Source organism: Brachycentrus maculatus, unplaced genomic scaffold (assembly GCF_059751285.1).
Source record: "Brachycentrus maculatus isolate JH-2025_06_01 unplaced genomic scaffold, ASM5975128v1 h1tg000142l, whole genome shotgun sequence".
Lineage (NCBI taxonomy): Eukaryota > Metazoa > Arthropoda > Insecta > Trichoptera > Brachycentridae > Brachycentrus > Brachycentrus maculatus.
Window position 1 is genome coordinate 191,705 of NW_028280895.1, and position 23,877 is coordinate 215,581.

Genomic DNA, 23,877 nt, shown 5'->3' on the forward strand with positions numbered 1-23,877 from the left:
TCTGTTGCACAGTCAAAAGATCAATAAGTGGCTTGATATTTATTTTTAATACATTGTATTAAATTTTTAAACTTTAAAAACGTTCTCCTGAAAAATCAAGTTTTTTGATTTATGACGTTCTTGAAAGGAGTGAGCGATATACAAAGATAAATTATTTAAACAATTTTTTATTTTGGTTTTACTTGATAAATACCACTATTTCTTAAAAACGATTATTTGGTACTATATACGATTATATAATGTATAACATCATTATCATTATACGGTGTTTGATAATGAATGATGCAGAATGCATCGCAACACAAATCACCATGGATCTTAAGAAATTGTGGTATTTACCAAGTAAAAGTTGAATTAAAAATGGATAGATATTATCACAAAATGACTGCCGAATCAATTAATAAAACTAATAAATTGATTGGGTTTTTTTTTTGTAAATTTTTCATTTAATTTATTTTACAAAAAAATACGAAGATTTTTAAATCATTAAAAAATAGGTTTTAAGAAACTAAATCAATTTCAATAATGTTAAAATTTACAACATTTTGAGTGTGTCCAAATACTTGTTCACAAAATCTGGATTATCTCCAATTACAGGAGTTATCTTCATATTATTTTTTGATATCTCATCAAAGATGAAGAAGAATATGGAAGTCTGGGCATTTACGGGGCTTACGACCGTCGTAGGCTGGTTTGAGTGATCACTTTACACACGTGTAACATTCACCAATTCCACCCATTATGGACAACCACACTACTCAAATTCTTGGAAGTTCTATATATATGAACCAATTTAGAAACCTTGTTCATGAATCACTAGAACTTCACTAGAGACATCTATTGGTGAGATGTAAATGCCCAGACTTCCATATTCTTCTTCATCTTTGATGAGATATCAAAAAATAATATGTTAAAATTTTGTGTATATTTTTTTATTGAATTCCCTTCATATTTGTTGTTTCTGTTAGTTAAATAAAATACAAATCCACTTGTATAAATATTTATTAGACAGATCAAAACAGATAGAGTTATTAAATTCATCTTGTAGAATGTTCATTTATCTAGGAAAATCTTATGGAGACCTAGAAGGGATGTATTTATGTCTGGAAAAGTAGTTTTGTTTGTACGAGCCGAGATCTGATTTCCGGAGCGCTGTCTGAGACCAAGTCTGTTTCATATTTACTGTACAGTTTCTTCAGTTCATCTAAGGCTGTAACATTTTTGGAATCTGAAAGAAAGAAAACAGCTTAATTATATATAAACGGATAATGCTGCTATTGTACATATATTTATACATGAAATGTAACATCACCGTTCTGAATAAAACAATTTAATTATATTACTGACCTTTTATTTTCTTCCCTAGAGTATTTAATACGTTCAGAGCTTCTTTTCTCAGTCTTATGTTCTTCGCTATTCCTGTAAAATAAATTATAAAGTTATGAAATCATAACAAAGTACGATTTGACATAGAGTAAAGGCTCGTCAATTTATAAGGAAATAAAATTTGAAAAAATATTTAGACACAGGAATAAATAGTATCGAAATTGAATTGAGAAAAATATCTTGCGGTTTATTATATACATACACAAATGTATTCATACAATCTTCATATTATTAAAATATGTATTGAATTGTGGTGGAGTGGGTTCGAACCTGGAAACTCTGACTCAAGAGTCCGCAACACTAACCACGGGACACAACCCGACACAAAATTTATTCGGAATTCTTTAAAATGTAAATATATTTATTTATTTTTGAAAGTCCCTTAATTCAGCTGTTGATTCAATGATTGCCATGTACTGACACTTTAAAGTTTCAGTGATGTTTTAGTATGAAATCTAATCTAATCTAAATAATATCACAAGTAACTGGAGACCTGATTTTGGTCTGTACAATGTTTTTTGGCGTCTCTCGCGCTTTACCAAAAGTAAGCAAATATAACGCTTATAAGCGTTTCCTGCTCTTTAACAACAGTATATAAAAAACGCTTTTAAGTGTTTCCCGCAAAGTCCCGTGGTCTAGGGTGAAGGAAGTATTTTCATTAATTGATTCGGCAGTCACATTGTGGTAAAATCTATCCATTTATAATTAATGTTTTACTTAGTAAATACCACTATTTCTTGAAATCTACTGTGACGTGTTTCGATGCATTCCGCATCATTTTCAAACACCGTATGTGCGTATGTGCAAATATTTTCAAACATATGGTGCATCGAAACACGTGTCACAGTAGATTTTAAGAAATAGTGGTATTTACTAAGCAAAACATTAATTAAAAATGAAGGAAGTATTTTACAAAAATGACGCAGTATAAATTATAAAATGGAACTGGTTTGAGATGGAGGATATAAGGTAATACTTACCGAAGGAGTAATCCAAGAGTTTGACGATGTGCGAGACAATATAGTCCAAGTCGGGCGAGGAGTCGGGGCAGTTCTGCAGCAGCAGCAGCTTCTCCACGTAGAGCCCGAGGGCCGTGAGGACGGCCACTTGCACCGACCTGGTGTTGGAGGCCATGCACTCGGCGCAGTGGGAAGCAAACACCCTCTGGTACTTCTCTGTAATCCAAGGGGGTATTCATACATAATTCAATGTGAATTATCATACATATTTGACTTTATTCTGTATTCAAGACGCATGTAATCGTGTGATTCGGATGCAAGTATAAATAAAATTAATGACAAAAAAAAACTGTTAATTTTTATGTTTATTCATGGCAGAAGTGCAAATCTTACTGCAAAGGAATTTCAACAGGTGAAAAAAGGATACAGTGGAATAAATCATTTATAAAAAAAATAATACATTGAAAAGCATGCTAATTTAAACAAAATTCCCAAAATATTTTGAAAAATCTCTTTATTTCATATTATTATTATTATTATTATTTTTTTTTTTTTTTTATATTATTTTTTGACATCTCATCAAAGATGAAGAAGAATATGGAAGTCTGGGCATTTACGGGGCTTACGACCGTCATAGGCTGGTTTAAGTGATCACTTTACACACGTGTAAAATTCACCAATTCTACCCATTATTGACAACCACACTACTCAAATTCTTGGAAGTTCTATATATATGAACCAATTTAGAAACCTTGTTCATGAATCACAAGAACTTCACTAGAGACATCTATTGGTGAGATGTAAAGAATTTTATTTCATATATAAACTGATGTGGAGCAAAGTTTCTAAAATAATTTGTACTTTTATTAAAAAAAATTACATGAAATTTAACTTTGTTTAATTTTCAATTTATTCAATTTCAATTTTTCAATTTATTCAACAACAAAAAAATAATATATACATAACAAACAATATTCAAGGCGTATATATTAAAAGTAAGCAAGGTACTTAAAGGTGTAGAAGAATCCCGCTTCGGAAAACTCCTTCGGACACATGGAACAGATCAATATCCAATGTGATATTGTTCAACATAGCGGTAGCTCTTCTACAGGCATAACCATCGGCAGGTTAGTAATTCGTTTAATGCCATTTAAAAAAAAAAATCTAGTATCTAAGTAGTAGATTAAAACCAATATTTTTAGCTTTTCCACTTTTTTATTTGACCAGCGACCGGGTTTCGTCGTTACCGACATCACCAGTCTGATGATGTCGGTAACGACGAAACCCGGTCGCTGGTCAAATAAAAAAGTGGAAAAGCTAAAAATATTGGTTTTAATCTAATAATAAATTAAAAATGCAATTCCATCACGAAGTGTCAGTGGATAATATAAATCTATCTAAGTAGTAGTTTGATAATGCCCTAACAAGGCAAAACAATCGTCATGAAATAAAATAAAATATACAGCTTAGTAGACTCTAATGTATTTTATTTATTGTTTCGGCATTAACTTTGTGGTAAGACATGTTACAATGATTAAAGAAAACACTTCGTTTTTTACCACTTGAGTTTTATTATAGACTACATGTTTCAGAAGTTAAACTTCCATCATTCAGGTCTGTATAATAACTATACAGTTATTACATATACAGACCTGAATGATGGAAGTTTAACTTCTGAAACATGTAGTCTATAATAAAACTCAAGTGGTAAAAAACGAAGTGTTTTCTTTAATCATTGACTCTAATGTATACTAATATAAATTAGTGTATTGATTTTGTAATTAAAACATTTTTTTGTTAATACTGGAAGAGAGTAATTTATCTTTTGCACTGAGGACTGGGTTTGTCTCACTCACCCTGCGTTTCTTTGTTATCGGGCCAAGCTTTACCCAAAGTTTCATAAGACGCTTCCTTCAGCAGGATGAGCTGTTCCTTTTTCTTGAGTGACTCTTCATTAGAGAATTCATCGTCATCCGAATCCTTTCCGATGCTATTCAAATCCTAAAAATTACAAAAGTATTGATAATATAAAATGTTTAGAAAAAATATAACATTCTGGGTGAGTCTGAATCCTTGCTCGCAAATCTGGGTTTCTCTATATAGAAGTTATTTTTGCATTTTGACATCTCAATATGAAAGTCTGGGTGTTTACAGGGCTTATGACTTGTCATAGGCTGGTTTTGTGTGATTACTTTACACACGTGTAACATTAACCATTTTACCCATGATTTGACAACCACACTACTCAATTTTCGGAACACCTAGATATATGTTGACCTTACATACAAATAGAAAAAAGTCTTTTCTTAACCGTTTGATTGCCGATCGTCGATTTTCGTCGATTCGTGTTTTAACGAAGATTGCCGATCGTCGATTTCCGTCGATTGCGTCAGTCGTGCTCTGATTCGCGCGTACGTAGGGTGTGGTGCTGCGGCGTTGGTAAATATTATTCTAATATTATCTTAATAGTTGTAAGATCGTAGTAAACCGTTTAAATTTCAGATTCATTTATTATTTTTTTTATTTTAGTTAATTTAAAAAACATAATGTCGAGCGCGTCCTCTGAAATGTCTGATAGCGGGAGCGACGATTTCCACTCCTCTAATTCAAGTTCGAGTAAGAGTAGCTCTGGTGAGAGTGATGTCATATCCGTGTTTCCCAACCGCAGGATGCGAATTTCCAGTAATTCTTCTGATCGTGACCAAGAAATGGAGAGTAACACCAGAAATTACTCATTTACAAATGTACCTCCCGGAACCAATTTTTCTACCGAAAATTCTCATTTTTTCGAAACGCCTGGACTTCGGGATCCTCCTCCGCGTGATTCCAAACCCATATCATATTTTGATTTATTTTTTAATGTCATTCTGTTAACAACGATAAAAAATGAAACCAACAAATATGCCCAAAAATTTCTTGAAAACTCTTCTGGTCTGTAGTAATAAAGATGGTGCTGGGCTGCGTAGATCAACGACTATTTGTGCTTATTGTAAGAAGGGTGTCCACACGGCGTGTGCAGGAAAGCAGAGTTGTTGATTTTCTTTTGTTTTTCATTTTTGTCTTTCTTTTTTTCTAAATAAAATACTGTATTCATTTATACAAGCGTTTTATTTCAAATATTTCGACATTCTTTAATAAAACACCGAAAAAATCATCAAAATTCATGAAAATTCAAAGAATTTATGGGGTTTTAAAAAAATATATAGTTTCATAAAAAATGATGTTTTTTTGGTGGCATTTTACAAGAAACTGTATGCATTTTTTGGCACTCAAACGGTTAATAAAAGCTTTCCCTATCCAACGTCATTGTCAGTAGTGAACTCACATGAACTGTATCACGATTTTGATAAATTTATCTAGTAGTGTTTGAGAATTTGAGTTGTGTGGTTGTCAATTCGTCGTAACGTAACATTCGCGGCGAGCATCCGAACATCGGATGGAGTACTCGGAGCCACCTCGGTTTGCTGTACGAATGCTCGCATCGTAACGTGTTACGTTACGACAAAATGACTCCGGTCAGTCACCACCGAAATAACATGTGTGTGATTACTAAGCCAGCCATATAAATACCCCATATTATTCTTCATGGCAGTTATAAGTACCTTGTGCAGAGTGTCCTCTAAGATCTCATAGACCTGCTGGAAGCGGTCCAGCTTGAGCTGCATGAGGATGTCCCCGAGGGCGGCCAGACAGTGGCGCCGGTACACGGGCTCCTTCTTCCCGCACTCCTTCATGACCGCCTCCACGGCCGCCTCCCAGGCGTCCTTCTCCTCTTCGCCGGCACATCTGTACCGAGGAAATCAAACCGTCAGCACTATGGCGACACCAGACGTAAAAATAGGAATCCTTTAAATCAAATATCTCCTCCCTTTGCCTCAATCCTGTAGATTGGTCTGCAGCAACAAATGACACCTCCTTCGCCTCTCCAGTCAATTTTGCGAAACCCTTTTCAGTTCCTCATATCGCTCACTCTTTTCAAGAACGTCATAAATCAAAAATCGTCCATTTTCAGTTGTGCATGTTTTCGGAATGCCCAGAAAATGTACTATATCCCTGCAAAAGAGGCATATTTTTAACTTAATATTTACCCGCTACAGGGCAGAAAGTATTGTTTTTGCATTTTGAAGAAATGGTATTGTTTAATTAAATAAAAAAAAATAAACTAGTTATTTTTCAAATGGAGAAAAAACCTTCAGGTTTAACCTAAAAAGATCTGTTGCACAGTAAAAACTTCAGTAAGTGGCTTGATATTTATTTTAAATAAATTGTTTTATATTTTTAAACTTTAAAAACGTTCTCCTGAAAAATCAAGTTTTTTGATTTATGACGTTCTTGAAAGGAGTCAGCGATATGTCAAACAGCCCATGTCCTCGTACAAGTCGCAAAGATATTTGCAGCATCCTCCGGCGTCTTTTTCCTCGATCGTTTCCTCTATTAGTAGGTGCAGGAAACCCTCCAGTCTCGACACGTGACCGATCCGTGAATCAAATATAAGTGAATAAATTCTTGATAAGATGAAACGCGTCACATATATTCATATATATCGGAGTCCTACAGGGGAAAGTTACCAACTAACAAAATGTAAATTGTTCAGGAGGGCCATTTAATTCACTTTAGCTAGGCAAGAAAATAAACATCAATGCAGTTAGTCATTTTTAACAAGTCGATAAATTATACTTCCAAGTTTAAAATCTTAAGGGATTTTTTTCAGTGTAATATGTATTAAGCTAGTATGATATCAAATAGTCAATGATCACATTTTTGTAAAAAAACCCACTTGGTCACTTTCTCCCATATACATGTAAATAAGAGTAGAATACAATCCAATAACCATGTTAAATTTTGGATATATTACCCAAATATTTAAAATGGAATTCTACCAACTGTCTGCAGTTCTAATAAACGGGTTAAGTGTGTGTATTTGTGTGAAGGGATACTGACTTGCAGAGCGACGCGATGGCCCGCAGCAGCGCCTCCTTGCCGGGCCAGGAGCGGCCGCGCAGCGCCTCCAGCAGCGGAGGCAGGAGGCGCGCGGCGGCGGGCCCCCCGAGCCATGCGGCCGCCTCGCGCCCCACCGTGCCCAGCCCGCGTGCGCCCTGCGCCTTGCTGCCCCAGCTGGCCGAGCCCACGGCCTCCACCAGGCAGGCGCACACGCCCTCCAGGTTGGCCCGGATGCCCTGCTCCTTGCTCGGGCTGATGTCGCTCCACACTTCCTCGTACAGCTCCACCGTGCTGGTCGTCTCTGTCCGGGACACATCAACACTTAGAAGAAACCTTAAGGCGGAGACTGACCGGAGCATTTTGTCGTAACGTAACACGTTACGATGCGAGCATTCAGGCAGTCAGTACACCGAGCCTTTAGCGCCTCCTTGTTTGACAAACCAATTCACCTCCCCCCCGGGCGGGGCAACTTTCTTACTTGCGGGGATACATTCAATTATTGTGTTTTGAAAAAAAACTGATATGCGGATGGGTTAAGATGGAGATTGACCAAAGTCATTTCATCGTAACGTAACACATTATGATTCGAGTATTTGTATAGTCAGTATTTTTTATTAATTAACGGTTTTATCTGAAATACTAAACTAGTATTTTTCCTTCAAAAACACAATAAAATACTGTATTGTTTTAAAACTTAAGGCTTTGTCAAAATTAAGTAGTTAGCGTTTTAGGAGTTCAGTTTATTTCGAAAATTCGATGTGGATAGCGTCTTATACGCCTGAAAACTAGGGGTAATTTATTTTATACATATATTTTTTGTTTGTTTATATTTGTAGATAATGGTTAGTTACATACACCAAATATCTCAAAATTGACAAAAATGTAGTTAGAGCACTTTACCTAGGGCACGTCTAGATGTAGCGACAACATTATCGACTGTCAACATTTTCAGGCATCCTGGTGGTTCTGAAAAGTCTATTATGTTTCTTTGAATGTGTCCACCCATAAACAAATAGATTTACAATCAGGTACACGTCCTGCAGGCGCGATATTGAATCGCTTTTCGAATACACACTGCATTGTGATGACGGAACGGCCCAAGGAAAAGTAGGCCTCCACGGTAAACGCGCGCTTCTCGTCCATCCATGGTATGATTGACATTAAAATAATTTAAAAAAAACAAACTTGAGTTTTTGAACGCACTATAGAAACACGCTATAGAAGTAACTGTAGCTTTGTGGCGTGAGTTTCAAAGGATGTGACCGTGCCCCCCCCTGTATTTGTACACACTCAAAATGTTGTTTTATGTTTTTCTAATATTATTGAATGGAACAGAATTTAAGAATATTTTGAAAATTTTCATGAATCATCTAAGCATTCTCAAATGTTTTCATCTCACCAATAGATGTCTCTAGTGAAATTTTAGTGATTCAAGAACAATGTTTCACAATTGGTTCATATATACATATATAGAACTTCCAAGAATTTGAGTAGTGTGGTTGTCAATAATGGGTAGAATTGGCGAATGTTATACGTGTGTAAAGTGATCACTTAAACCAGCCTATGACGGTCGTCAGCCCCGTAAATGCCCAGACTTCCATATTCGTCTTCATCTTTGATGAGATGTCAAAAAATAATATGAAAATAACTCCTGTAATTGGAGATAATCCAGATTTTGTGAACAAGTTTTTGGACACACTCAAAATGTTGTGTGTAATATATTTAGACCTTTATTTTTATCAAATGAGTGATTATTTTCTATTGAGTGATTGGCAAATTCAAAATAATAATTATTATTAAGGCAATAACAATCGGCGGGTATGTATGAGGAGATGCATGAACGTGGAAGAGGCGAAGAATGTTTGCAAGGACAGAGTGGTGTGGCGCTCTATTCTCTCTGCCTACCCCTGCGGGGAAGCGGCGTGATGGTTAGTTAGTTAGTTAGTTAGTTATTAAGGCATCTTGTATGCTCTTTACATCGGATGCTAAAATTTCTAGATGTTTTAAAACACCGAACAAAGAAGTGGTTAGCTTCGAAACCGGTAGACATTATAATTAAGTTATAATAAAAATTTTATAGTGATTTTAAAACAAAGTTACATTTTCATTGTAGAATTTAAAAATATGTTGAAAATTTTCATGAATTGAGTCTGATGATGTCGGTAACGACGAAACCCGGTCACTGGTCAAATAAAAAAAGTGGAAAAGCTAAAAATATTGGTTTTAATCTAATAATATATTTTCATGAATTATATCAGCATTCCCAAATGTCTTTCACTGGCTTACCGGGAGTTTTGTCGGCGTGCATGGCAAAGAACAAGGTCGGCATGACGATGCTGGATCTGTCCTTGAGCAGCTCCGAATGCCGGTTGGCGATGGCTTGGAATGTGAGCGCTATGGCCGACCTCACGGCCTCGTCGTCCCGTTCCTTGTACCACGTGCACAACTTGGCTACCAGCTTGTCAACCGACGACTCCTGAAAAACATATATTTGTCATGTCCGATGACATTAGGAAAGTGGCGGGCATGCACTGGAAGCACATGAGCCGCGTCCGGCAGAGAACTTTTTTTTTAGATGGGTGTTGCATTTATTATTTTTATATTATATTATTATGTTTGAAAGGACAGAGTGGTGTGGCGTTCGATTCTCTCTGCCTACCCCTGAGGTGAAGCGGCGTGATGGTTAGTTAGTTTAGTTAGTTATTATATTATTTATTATTATAATACCACCTCCGTAGTCTAATGGTCAGCATGTTCGGCTGCCATTCTGGAGGTCCCGGGTTCGGTTCCCAGGGGGGGTCAAATAAATATAAGTGATGTTTTCACTCCTAAATTCATTCAATATTATCCTGGACTGGTACCTGAAGCGGAGGGCAGATCACCTTTCCTTCATGTGTTTACGATCAAGATAACACTGCGTTTAATGATGCAGTGCCCTATGCACCATTGGGGTGCGGATAAGGGTTAGGTTAAGGGTAAGGCATTTATTATTTACCTTACTTATTATCTACAAGGTTTATATTAGGGGTACCGTAGAACGGGTCTACTTGAACGTTGATGTGTTACTTGAGCCCAGTACAATTTATTTTATTTAGATTGTGGTATTGATCGAAGTATTGTGGCAATAAGTGTCACCTGTCAGGGAAACAATGGAAACAATGATACGTTCATTATTGTAGACCAAATACAGATTTAAATATTTTTTGTACTGGGCTCAAGTAACACATCAAAGTTCTACGGTACCTAAAGGTATTAAAAAAAAATTCATGCCTTGTTTGTATCAGTCTGTACCTGAACACGGTGAAGTAAACATCTTTGTAAGTGTTCCATTCCATAGTATTTTTCCTCGGATTTCTTTTGGTTTTATTTTTAATTATTAATTGTTACGGATAAAATGGACAAGCCAGCAGCGACCAAATAACACATTCGGCATTGTATACTATTATTTTTCGATCAAGGCTGAATGCTGGTGGGATATTTGTGAAATCATCCATTATGAATTGCTAAAACCTGGTAATATGGTAAATGCAGAGAAATCACAAAATGACCAAAATTAGTCAATAGAAAGGGCGTGATTCTGTTGCATGACAACACTCGGCCACATAATGCCAAAATAACCCTCAAAAATTTTTAAATTAATGAAATTTGTTTGAAAATGCCATAATAAGGCGAAACAATCATCACGAAATTGATTTTTATGTGTTTATTAATAATACATTACAATTTAGTAGACTCAAAATATCAGTATTTGATTTCAACAATTATTATATAAATTTGTTTTTGTTTGGTTCAATACTGGACATAACGTTCACTCCTTTCAAGAACGTCATAAATCAAAAAACTTGATTTTTCAGTAGAACGTTTTTAAAGTTTAAAAATATAATACAATGTATTAAAAATAAATATCAAGCCACTTATTGAACTTTTTACTGTGCAACAGATCTTTTTATGTAAAACCTGAAGGTTTTTTCTGCATTTGAAAAATATTTAGTTTATTTTAAAAAATAATTAAACAAAACTTTTTCTTCAAAATGCAAAAACACGACTTTCTGCCTTGTAGCGGGTAAATATTAAGTTAAAAATATGCCGCTTTTGCTGGGATATAGGACATTTTGTGGGCATTCCGAAAAAATGCACAACTGAAAATTGACAATTTTTGATTTATGACGTTCTTGAAAGGAGTGAGCGATAAGAAGAAAGCCGAAGTAAGTGAGGGATTTGTATTAACCTTGGCGGTGCCGATGACGGTGCCGATGGTGTCGGCGGCGTGGCGGCGCACGGTGGAGTTGCGGTCGAGCAGCGAGTGCAGCAGCGCAGCCAGCACGCGCCCGGCCAGCGGCTGCATCTCCGCGCCCAGCTGCAGCGTCAGCAGGCCCAGCGCGTGCGCCACCGCCACCTTGCTGCCCAGCGCCGGCCCGCGCAGCAGCTCCAGCACGGCCGGCAGCATGGCCTCCGCGCTCGCCGCGTCCGCGTACTGCAGGCACTGCAAGAGGACACGCCACGCATTGCAAGGAGGATACAAGATCGCAGTGCCGGCACGGCCACAGCCACTGGTTCGTGCCACAAACGTGAAAAATACATCACAAATACCCAGAGCAATTGAAAATAAATCTTTCTTGAATTCATTTTGCATTGGCGAGAATCTAACCCACGACACCAGTTTTGCAGTCGATCGTCTACTCAACTACGCCACGGGGCCTGTCAGTATGTTGTATGAACAAATTATATCATTTACAACATTTTGAGTGTGTCCAAATATGTACTTGTTCACAAAATCTGGATTATCCCTAATTACAGGAAGAAAAATATGGAAGTCTGGTCATTCAGGCCCCGTAAATGCCCAGACATCCATATTCTTCTTCATCTTTGATGAGATATCTAAAAATAATATGAAAATTATATCATCTTTATTAGTGTTGCAAAGAGTTAATTCAAAATCGGGCGTGGAGAGACGTGTGACCTCTCCGGTAGCCGGCCGCTGACATATTCCCTGCGGGATGACGATGATGTGGTGTTGCGGTACCTTGGTAACGGTGTCGGTGGTGTAGTGCGCCTTGGCGGCGTGCGCGCGCATGCCGTCCACGGCCTCCTGCGTGTGCGCCTGCGCGCCCAGCGCAGCGGACAGGTGGGACAGGCGCGAGGACTCCAGCTCGCCGGCGGCCTGCAGCAGCCCGGGCACCAGCGCCGGCAGGAAGGGCTTCAGGGCCGCGCCAGCACTCCCCACCATCTTGGACACGGTCTGCAGGCTGCAACCGTACCACATAGGAAATATAACTTAGTTCTGTGTGACGGGGCGCTAATACCGGGCCTTCCTTGTCTCCTCAAAAGGGCGCTTATAAATAAGAATGCAGTTACTTCATTATAAATGCGGTTTATTAGTGTGTGCTTACTTGATTACGAATGCGATTTATTAGTATGCAACTCCGAAATGTAATACTAAACAATTTCAACAAAACTACAAATATTTAGGAATGAAATACTTTGTTGGGTAATATATCCAAAATTAAACATAGTTTATTGGATATATTACCACATTCAGTTCGTATTACTCATAATAGAGATAAACATCTCTGAAAAGAAGTGATAACACTTAACCATACTGTATACATCGTTATGAGATCAAAAGATGCCGCAAAAGTCATGCGTAAAAATAACTTACACGCAATTTACAATGGGTCGAGTGAAAAGGTAAAATTACCCTTCCCGCCGAATACCACCAGTCGAGTGAAAGGGTAAAATTACCCTCCCCGCAGATAGTGTGTTAATATGTATTAACATATACATATACGTATTAACATATACATAAATAAATTTAGAATTCAATCCAATAAACCTTGTTTAATTTTAGATATACATATTACCCAACAATTCAATATGGAATTCTACCAACTGTCTGCAGTTACAATGAATAAATGAAATACTTTAATAAACTCGCTAAAGAAATAAACTATGTTTATATTTAGATCTGAATATCGAACCATAGCTTCCGAAACTAGTCGTCATAATAAAATAAACTCAAGTGGTAAAAAAAACAAGTGTTTTTCTTTTACAATTACATCATGTCTTACTACAAAATAAATGCCGAAACAATAAATAAAAATATTTTAGTCATGATGTGTAATATAAGTGTTTATACCCGCATTACAAGGTTGACTCTCGGGAGATGCGTTGTGTTTTATTAAGGCGACCATAAATTATTATGGTAAATTATAAATCCTCCGCCTCCATAGTGTAATGGTCAGCACGCTCGACTACCGTTCTGGAGGTCTCAGGTTCGATTCCCAGGGGGGGTCAAATGAATATAAGTGATTTTTTCACTCTATTATATTTATTCAATATTACCCTGGACTGGTACCTGAAGCGGAAGGCTGATCACCTTTCCTTCGTGTGTTAACTATCAAGCTAACACTGTGTTTATAATGCAGTGCCCTATGCACCATTAGGGTGCGGAAAAGGGTTTGAATGAAGATTATACATAATATTTTATTTTTATAATGCTTTTTATTTTACCTAAATAAGACAATCATTTTGAAGATATAATTATTGGTAGCAAGTCGCGGAAATATTTCACAAAAATGCTCGAGCAGCGCGTCACCCTTATTGCACGCGGCGCATGAGGATCTAAAGGTTAAAGTTTACTAACCTGATTTGGCGCACTTCAGCCACAGTGTGAGTGATGCCAGTATTGAGGATGACAGGTAGAATAACAGTCATTATTTCCTTTCCTGACTTGCCTTGATCCACATCGGTAGCCCGAATACAAAGCTGAAAAAATAAATTAATGCTTTAATTATAGATACAACTAATTTCATTAATAGATTGTTCAAAAAATGCGCTAAGGCAGCTTGTGCACTACCCGGAATTGTAATAACGTGTGTCACAATATATTAAAAAAATAATAATATGTACCAAGTAAAATTAATGTTTTAAAACATCTTCTTACTTTGGAAAGTACTGCGGTGGTGTTGGCCGCAGCAACGCGTGTCCCCTCATGAACGTCGTCCATGACGCGGAATAACTGCATCCAGATTTCCGCCAGGCGAGGGAGAAACTCTGTCATACTTCTCGTTACCCTAAAATAAATTAAATACATATATCACAACCGGGAATATATATAGTTTTTTTTCTCTTTTACTTTTTTGCACCCTGCTTATAAATGCAAGGTCATGCTACGGGTAAGGGATTCTTATACTTTTACTATAGTGCTTTCCTGTATGCATGTGGGAGAAAAAGAAAGAGGGTAGAGCAGCGTTCAGCCGCTTCACTCCACTACATTTAGATCCGTAAGTATTGGTCATAGTTGTTCTACAACTCCCGGCTCCGACTCCGACTCCGCTTCTTAGCATCTCCTGCGGGTTCAGGGAGTCGATGTTGTGAGCATCACACTCCATTTGGAGAATCCACCTGTTTCGCCCAAACATTGGGCAAGATCTCAGTACGTGTTCCACAGACTGAGCAATGGTGCCATCACACGGGCAGCATGGATCAGGACGAAAATTAGGATGATATTAGTAGCATTTCTGTATTCCAAATGTAGGCAGATCTGAAATGGATCTCATCGTTCAGTCATGTCGTATTTGATTTGACAATTTTTGTTTACATAAATTCTTCGCCTTCTTACCCTTATCAGCAATCAATGGTGCATAGGGCACTGGATGACGCAGTGTTATCATGACCGTTACTTATATGAAGGCAAGGTATCACTCCTGCGCTTCGGGGACCAGCCATTATGCAATTTGTTACTATGTGTATAATGAAATATACATAAATAAATTTTGCTTAAATGCGGTACCCTTGGCGTTGAGTAACCATTTCATCCTTAGTAGAAATATTACAATGATTACTATAAATTAAATTTATTACAAATTCAGTTTGATGAAACGCACCTCAGTAGATCTGACAGCGCAAGACAACAGGACATCCGTACTCTCCACTGGTTGGCTGTGAGATTTGTCACCAAGTCATTCAATATTTCCGAATGGTATTTCTCCACCTGAAAAACAACAAAATGTAATCATAATAATGCTAATCTTTTGAAATTATCACATAATTTTTATTTTAAAACAATCAGGAACATAAAAAAGAAAATCAAAACAGATTTTTTTATTAGAAAAATGAATGCTTCTATTAGATCAAAGACAGTTGCTGACTGATATCAAGGTCCAGAAGGTGTCCTTTCTGGAGCATGTGCTGAGAGAAGAGAAGTACAAGCTATTGCACCTAATTGAGAGTCGACGAGATGTGGGCAAAAGACAGTTCTTCTGACTCCGTAATATACGAGATTGGACGGGGATCACAACAGCTGAGGCGTTGTTAAGAGCTTTATTACATAATAAATCAATAATAAAAAAAATTACATCCACGTTGATATATTAATTGTTTGCGGGAAACGCTTAAAAGCGTATTTTATCTACTGTTAGTAGAGAACGGGAAACGCTTATAAGCGTTCTATTTGCTTACTTTTGGTAGAGCGTGAGGCGCCAGATGGGATTTGCAGTTACCTGTGGTTAATATACGACCCTAATTAGTATACAACATTTTGAGTGCGTCCAAATACTTGTTCACAAAATCTGGATTATCTCCAATTACAGGAGTTATTTTCATATTATTTTTGACATCTGATGAAGAAGAATATGGAAGTCAAATTATAAGCTTAAATAATAAAAATGAAAATGGTATTATCTGGCGTTTCTCAGGTGTGTGATTATAATCAAGGATTCGGATCTCACATACTAATATAAGAGTTTCTGCTTAATAAAAAGCTTCTTTACATCTCACCAATAGATGTCTCTAGTGAAGTTCTAGTGATTCAAGAACACTGTTTCTAAATTGGTTCAAAATTGCAGGAGAAAACCCGCAGGAGATGCTAAGAAGGTTATTAAAATACAGAACTTCCAAGAATTTGAGTAGTGTGGTTGTCAATAATGGGTAGAATTGGTGAATGTTACACGTGTGTAAAGTGATCACTTAAACCAGCCTATGACGGTCGTCAGCCCCGTAAATGCCCAGACATCCATATTCTTCTTCATCTTTGATGAGATGTCAAAAATACTAATTAGTATGGTAATTAAGGTCTGGATTGATGAAAAAACCACCCGACAATAATGTATTAATAAAGTCTGAGACTGGTTTGAGTAATCACTTTATACGCGTGTAACAGTCTCCAATGATTGACAACAAAAAAATTTTGGAACTCATACATATATTTAACTATCTATACGCAAATATGTAATTGTAAAAAATGTAAATTGTTAAGTGCCCTTGAGGTGATTTTTTTACAAAAACTGCACTTTATAAATGGTCCATTATGTTACACGTGTGTAAAGTGATCACTTAACCAAGCCTATGACACATTGTAAGCCCTGTAAATGCCATGACTTCCATATTGTTATTCATCTATGTTGAGATGTCAAAAAAGTGGAGATAATCTAGATTTGTGAACAAGAATTTGGACACTCAAAATTTTGTAAAGGTTCATTATTATTATTAGGTAAGTACCGTTTTATTGGTCTCCGGAACCAAGGCGTGCCAAATGCTGGACATGGAATTCTGTATCTTGGGAGTGGGGTCGAACCGATACCTGTACAGCCTGGGTACTATTTTAGGTAAGTGCTCCGACAGCTGATCGCCAGCTTGCTGGATGATGGATTGGAAACCAAACGCGGCACCTACAAATCACGCATCAGAGTAATTACAAATATGGCACAGTAAAATTATAGCAAATTTTTGTTTACAGCGCTGGGTTTGTTCACATAAGAGATATTTATGTATTGATGCTACGTATCAATACATTGATACTACGTATTGTTGCAACCCACACATCTACTATGGCAACTCGAATCGAGTGAATAACCGAACACCCTACAGAGCCCGCAACGAGCGGAAACTAGCCCGTCACACTTCGTCACCGTCCGTCCTCCGATCGACACGTATTTCAACTGTTCTCATATTAGAATCACGCGATTATTCCTAAATATTTCTTGATTGTAATTTTATAGAACTGAATAAATTTGTGTTAAAAGTAATCCGCTTTCATCTTGCTTCCCTTCTATTAAATTAAATTGGTGTTCAACTAGAAACCATAGTATCAATATATGAATAGCTACGTATCTGTTGCGTACGTTTTCTGTTTTATGTGTTTACTGTTTTTTTTTTATATGCTGTTGCCTTATAGCACTTATTTTTAATTTATTGCTCTTCTCAACTTGTACATCTTAAAACAGTTTGTTTATTTTTTTATTATTATTTTTACTTTCGCTCTAAATTAAGTCTGCCTATTAATCTTCTTGATTGCTGTATTTTATTCTTGCTGTTTAATTTTAACTCATTTAAAATTTGTGAAATTTCGTAATTGGAATATTACAATTACCTGTTTTATTTGTTATTCATTATTATAAATGTATTTATGTTAATGTTCTGTTAAATTTCTTAATAAAAAAAAAATAAATAAAAAAATGTCCATCCTCTAGAAAAATCATTGACATTGATTTACCCACTAAACGCAGGTGTGCAAGCATTGCGTTGCGATTTGCGATACCTTGTGAACTTTTAGTGTCGATAAAGTCGGAATCCTTCGTTGAATCTTCACAAAATTCTTCCTAATTTCATTGCACTAGCAAGATATGACAAATTCAATAGATAATAAACTGTTTAAATACTTAAATCGTAAATATCTGTTGCCAGTGATATGAATACCCCATTCTTGCAAAAATTTGAAACAATATTGTCACTAAGTTCTAAGCTTGATTCATGTGTTGATATCGTGAATGCAGATAACTTTTGTTAATTCATATTAGAAAGTTCTTTATTAATGCACCTCGGACGGGAAAGGAAGTTATATCCGTTCAGTCGATTGATGCTTTAGGACAGGAAAGGTATTTTTACCTTCTGCGCCGGCCTCATTTCAAAGGCAGAAGAAAAGCAATTATCCAATGTTTTTATATGAATATTATATACCAATCTCTTTGTTAAGGTCTTAACAATATGTACATAATTATGAAATCCAGCTGTCAGCGGTCCACAGGCGTAAAAAATACCCATCTCAAATGTGTTCAAAACTCTTTATAGTTCTACTATATATATATATATATATATATATATATATATATATATATATATATATATATATATATATATATATATATATATATAGTGTATGTTCTTTATAGTTCTACATATATAGTTCTCTTTATAGTTCTACATATATATAGTTCTACATATATATAGTGGACAGCTAGACGCACCAATGAGTCCATTCGCCAGGAACTACGCTTGGATGGCTTGACTCTGGCCAATATCTGTACCCGACGGATTCTCCAGTTCTTTGGACACGTTGCGCGTGGCAACGAGGATAGCCTGGAACGACTAGTTGTGATCGGTAGCCTGAAGGGAAAGAGAGGGAGAGGAAGATCCCCCACACGATGGACCGATCAAATTAAGGCAGCAGCAGGCACCTCAGTGGTTGGAGCGCTACGTGCAGCGCAGTCAAGGGATAACTGGAGAAGAGTCATTGATTCTGCAAGGGTCACAACCCTCAGCAATGAGGAATAAGACGGAGAAGAAGATAGTGTATGTGTGTGTTATTTTTTTTGTGTATAAGCATATACGTGTTAACGATGGCTTTTATGATATTTCTAAATAATTGTGTATTTCCAATATGGTATTCTGCCGCCAAGATCACAATATTCTAAACATGAGTAATCAGCATGAGTAATGAAGATGTCCCATTTATTTAAAAGGTGATATGTGCAAGACAGGTGCGGTTCCAAGGCAGTGATGGATCGCAAGGATATTGGTGGAACGAGTTGAGGAAATGAGCGTTAATTAAAATGGATAACCTTTTTTAGAATTCCACATGGCGTTATGATTGGCGAGATGCATAAATTTATAGATGAGATCGGGTTGGTTGAGGTCGGAGGCGAATGAACACAGTTCCTTGTACGTTGACAGGTTGCCCCTAGATGATCAAAAAGACATTCATTAGTTCCAGTATACAGGTTGAGATGCGGTGCTACAGGCGCATGTTGGGGATTCATCGGTGGGAGTTACCAGATGAGGTGATGGTATTATATGATGATGCCATATGTTTTGCCAACATTCATTATCTTTCCTTCCACACACATTATATACCTTTGTCAACAGTGCCTGAAGGTCTTCTCTACTATCGGCAAGAAGCACTGCATCGTCAGCATACAAAAGGCAACAGACAATTAAAAATCTATTATTTTAGCGCCAATATTTAAACCTTTCTATTCTACATATTCCCGGACAGGTTAAAATGCATTTATTGTTCTCTAATATGATTTGTTCTACATTCAAAATGAGCCATCTAATTGCGGTGACCCGTTATCCAGTCATGAGTAGGCATCTAAGCAAACAAGCGAACCCACCAGGTTGCCCGCACTGGTAAACCTATTAGCTTGTAAGCCCTGGTAAATCTGCCAGGTTGTTAGCCCTGGTAAACCTGCATACCGAGCGGGAATATATAAAAACCCGCATGTATGTGCAATCTTTCTCTTTCTGTATGATCACCGGTTGAGATACTTGCCGCCAGCGACTACGACTTTTGAGTGACAAAATTACCGTCACTTAGAATCAGTGCTTTTTGTTATTTAAAAAAAATACTTGCAGATTTATACTTCATTACACATGACTAGTCATTGTGTAATTAAATAAAACTCAATAAGTAGTATTATACAAGAGTTCAATTTTTTTTTAAATAATCCTTACTGGTATTTTATTTTATTAATTTAAATTGATAAAATGCAATCTGTGATCAAGTAAGTACGTTTACTCAATTATATTTAATATTTTCAAGACAGGCGCTGTGGCGTAGTTGGGTGGACACTTGACTGCGAAACTGGCGTTGCGGTTTCAATTCCCGTCGATTGCAAAATAAATTCAAGAAAGATTAATTTTCAATTGGTCTGAGTGTTTGTGGTGTATTATTAACATTTACCTTCCCCATCCCTACTATCCTACCTGCAGATAAGCTTCTAAAAATAGAGAAGCAACATATCGCTCACTCCTTTCAAGAATGTCATAAATAAAAAATAGTCAATTTTCAGTTGTGCATGTTTTCGGAATGCTCAGAAAATGTACTATATCCCAGCAAAAGTGGCATATTTTTAACTTAATATTTACCCGCTACAGGGCAGAAAGTGTTGTTTTTGCATTTTAAAGAAAAGGTATTGTTTAATTATTTTTTTAAATATACTCAATATTTTTCAAATGGAGAAAAAACCTTCAGGTTTTACTTAAAAAGATCTGTTGCACAGTAAAAAAAAGTGCAATAAGTGGCTTGATATTTATTTTCAAAACATTGTATTATATTTTTACACTTTAAAAACGTTCTCCTGAAAAATCAAGTTTTTTGATTTGTGACGTTCTTGAAAGGAGTGAGCGATATATAATAAAATAACCAATCTCATGATGAGTCCAAGAGAGCTAGGTGTTGGCGCATCATGCTACACATATATACTGACCCGGTGGGGGTCTTGCCAAGCTGGCCCTCCTCGAAGAGCTTGGTGTCCTGCGTGACCTGCGCCACGGTGCGCCGCCCCCCGGCCAGCTGCTCCAGCAGGCGCTCCACCAGGCTGCGCTGCTCCGCCTCTCCGCAGCACGAGTACACCAGCCCCAGGCCCTTGCTGGCCACATCCTGGACGATATCTGCAACCAACGGATGGCTGGTAGTGTCTATTCATTTGACCGGATCCACGCGGCTCGCATAACCGTATGTGTTTTCACAAAACATGCCCAATACGCGGCTGACATAAGCGTATGTGTTTTTACTTTGCTCCAAGTTTCGAACCTCAGTACAACTTGGAGGGATTGTTTCATGGTGTGGAACTTTGGATAAAATAATACGTCAATCCTTGGCCTTATGACATCTGTTGAAATATCTAATTTGTAACATCACAAGGATAAATAAAAGAACAGATCCCTGATTTTTCTTAAGGTCGGTAATTAGTCAGCGCCATAATCATGCCCTATATCTGTCTCACTCTCGACGCTACGCATCGCCAGTGCGTAAGAGTGACACACAATGCGTGCTTTGATTTATTTATGTTACAATCTTATTTGTTTATATTACGATATATTTCAAGAATAATGTGACACAAATGTATTATAGAGTAACAAAAAGGCACAATGAATCCCATTGAACGTTTTTGTTTAGGAAAATAAATTGTTTCTTAACTAAATATATGATAAAAGTAATCATTTAAAAAACGACGAAATACCGCCGCACACAGGCGTCTCTTAGGAACAAAGTTAACGCGGTTAAAAGGTTAATAACTGTCACGAGAGGTGGTATCATACACGATAAGACATTGGTAACATAAACCAAGCTAGGACACAAAATGCCGAACCCTCTTCTAAAGGTCTGCTGATGACAGTCAACAGTCCTGCTACTGCTGAGGTTTTCTTCCAGCAATGAGCACATGCTGACAAGTTCCTGATTGAATCACGCTAGATTATCCCTCCTGTTCCCAACACAGATTAAATAATCAAATTATCGTCTCGCTCTCACTTACCTTCCTGCTCTCGCTTAGTCGGCGCTCAGTTGCACGCTGGGAAAGATACGGAATCTGTGACTCTGAATTATGAGTTGCGTACTACGATTTCCATAAAAATATGAAATGGGGTCTTTTGGTACCCCGCTTTGTATCAAGTGTAATTTTTGGATGAACAGTACGGGAAAGGTTAAAAGCGATACATTGTCTCAATTTGAGACATGCCTGTAATAGATAATATAAAAATATGAAGTACATACCATTATTCTCCGACAAGAACTCCATGAATGCGTCTTGTATGGGTGCCAGTCTGGATTTGATTGGAACCCGTTTGGAGCAATTCTTCAGCAGAGCCAGCAACCATATACAGCAGGCCTAGCAAAAAAATAATGAAAATGAGAAAAAGGGTATTTTTCTGTTCGATAACATGTTTTCTATGAACTCAATACATTTGCTACATTTAAGTACCTTTAAGGACCAGTAGCTCTCGGGTTTGCAACCAGAGTGGGTCTTTGCCAGTTCCGTGAGCATTGCCGGATGGTTTTTTAATGTTTTCAGCAAATAAATCTCAATTATTATAATTTTTTACTTCAATTATAATTACAATAATTAAAGAAAACACTTCGTTTTTTACCACTTGAGTATAATTATAGACTACATGTTTCAGAAGCTAAACTTCCATCATTCAGGTCTGTATAATAACTAAAATATAAAATATAAAATTGTTCTATAAATAAGGATAGGGGGAAAGTAATTCATTAAGGGGATTGGCTATAAATTTTCCAATTTTTCCAATTAAAAATCGGTAATTTTTTATTATATACTGACTACTCAACACCGGAACACGGATTTCTATTTAACTTTTCCAGGAGTACAACAATTGATGTCCGACTTTCTCTGGGGAGTGGGTTTTTTTATTATTAAATTTGTATTTTTTTCAAATAAAATCTTTGTATTATGATAGAAATTATGTAAAAATAATTTCATATTATTTTTTGACATCTCCTCAAAGATGAAGAAGAATATGGAAGTCTGGGCATTTACGGGGCTTACGACCGTCATAGGCTGGTTTAAGTGATCACTTTACACACGTGTAACATTCACCAATTCTACCCATTATTGACAACCACACTACTCAAATTCTTGGAAGTTCTATATATATGAACCAATTTAGAAACCTTGTTCATGAATCACTAGAACTTCACTAGAGACATCTATTGGTGAGATGTAAAGAAGCTTTTTACTAAGCAGAAACTCTTATATTAGTATGTGAGATCCGAATCCTGGATTATAATCACACACATGAGAAACGCCAGAAAATACCATTTTCATTTTTATTATTAAGCTTATAATTTGACCAGATAATTTATTTAGAACATTTTGAGTGTGTCCAAATAATTGTTCACAAAATCTGGATTAATTAATTAATTAATTAATTAATCTGGATTAATCCAGATTTTGTGAACAAGTATTTGGACACACTCAAAATGTTATCAAAAATAAATCCCACCATCTCTAGGTTTTATTTTATGACAAAGTTAAATACAAATATCCACAGATGTCATTACTATACAAATAACATAATACCAACTGACAGATAGACTCCGACGTTCATTAACGTCGACACTCCTTTGAGGAAAATTCGCACCGACGTTCATTTGCGTCCATGCTCCCGGAAAGGTTGAGCACCGAAAGGGAAAGGTTAACTTGTATTCGAGATTATAAGTTTCTATTTATTACACTTTTAGATGCTACAGAGTTTTCTGAACAATTTCTTGGATTTGTAGCATCACACCATAGAGGCGGACTTTTAAATGAAGAACAAATATTAAGATACAAGCGCAGTACCTGTCTGGAGTTGGGATGCGGCACATTCACAAACTGCAGCAGCTCTACCAGCAGCCATTCCAACAGCTGGTCATTATCCGTGAGGGCTTTGTTATCCTGGATGAGTGTGCTCTCATTGGCCAGTGGCTGAGACCACAAGTCTCTCTTGTGCAGGGAGTTCACGCCGTCAACGCAATACACCAGCGACTCGCCAATCTGCAGATGTATTTCAAAGTCCTTGGTCTGAAAAT

General features: G+C 36.9%; 1 protein-coding gene across 1 annotated transcript in view; it reads right to left on the reverse strand.

Annotated features, from left to right (window-relative positions):
* Positions 1-986: 986 nt before the first annotated feature.
* Positions 987-23,877, reverse strand: part of LOC148308972 (proteasome-associated protein ECM29 homolog) — a 47,276-nt gene continuing 24,385 nt past the window's right edge. The window contains exons 18-34 of the mRNA XM_088260822.1: positions 23,648-23,869; positions 22,060-22,174; positions 20,771-20,954; positions 19,124-19,242; positions 16,785-16,954; positions 15,173-15,279; positions 14,230-14,359; positions 13,930-14,051; positions 12,310-12,532; positions 11,515-11,769; positions 9,573-9,762; positions 7,287-7,587; positions 5,948-6,131; positions 4,202-4,346; positions 2,367-2,561; positions 1,348-1,419; positions 987-1,228 (exon numbers count right to left, since the gene is read on the reverse strand). Coding sequence (XP_088116948.1) covers positions 1,098-1,228; positions 1,348-1,419; positions 2,367-2,561; positions 4,202-4,346; positions 5,948-6,131; positions 7,287-7,587; positions 9,573-9,762; positions 11,515-11,769; positions 12,310-12,532; positions 13,930-14,051; positions 14,230-14,359; positions 15,173-15,279; positions 16,785-16,954; positions 19,124-19,242; positions 20,771-20,954; positions 22,060-22,174; positions 23,648-23,869 — 2,865 coding nt within the window. The 3' untranslated portion in view covers positions 987-1,097. The remainder of the gene's footprint in view (positions 1,229-1,347; positions 1,420-2,366; positions 2,562-4,201; positions 4,347-5,947; positions 6,132-7,286; positions 7,588-9,572; positions 9,763-11,514; positions 11,770-12,309; positions 12,533-13,929; positions 14,052-14,229; positions 14,360-15,172; positions 15,280-16,784; positions 16,955-19,123; positions 19,243-20,770; positions 20,955-22,059; positions 22,175-23,647; positions 23,870-23,877) is intronic.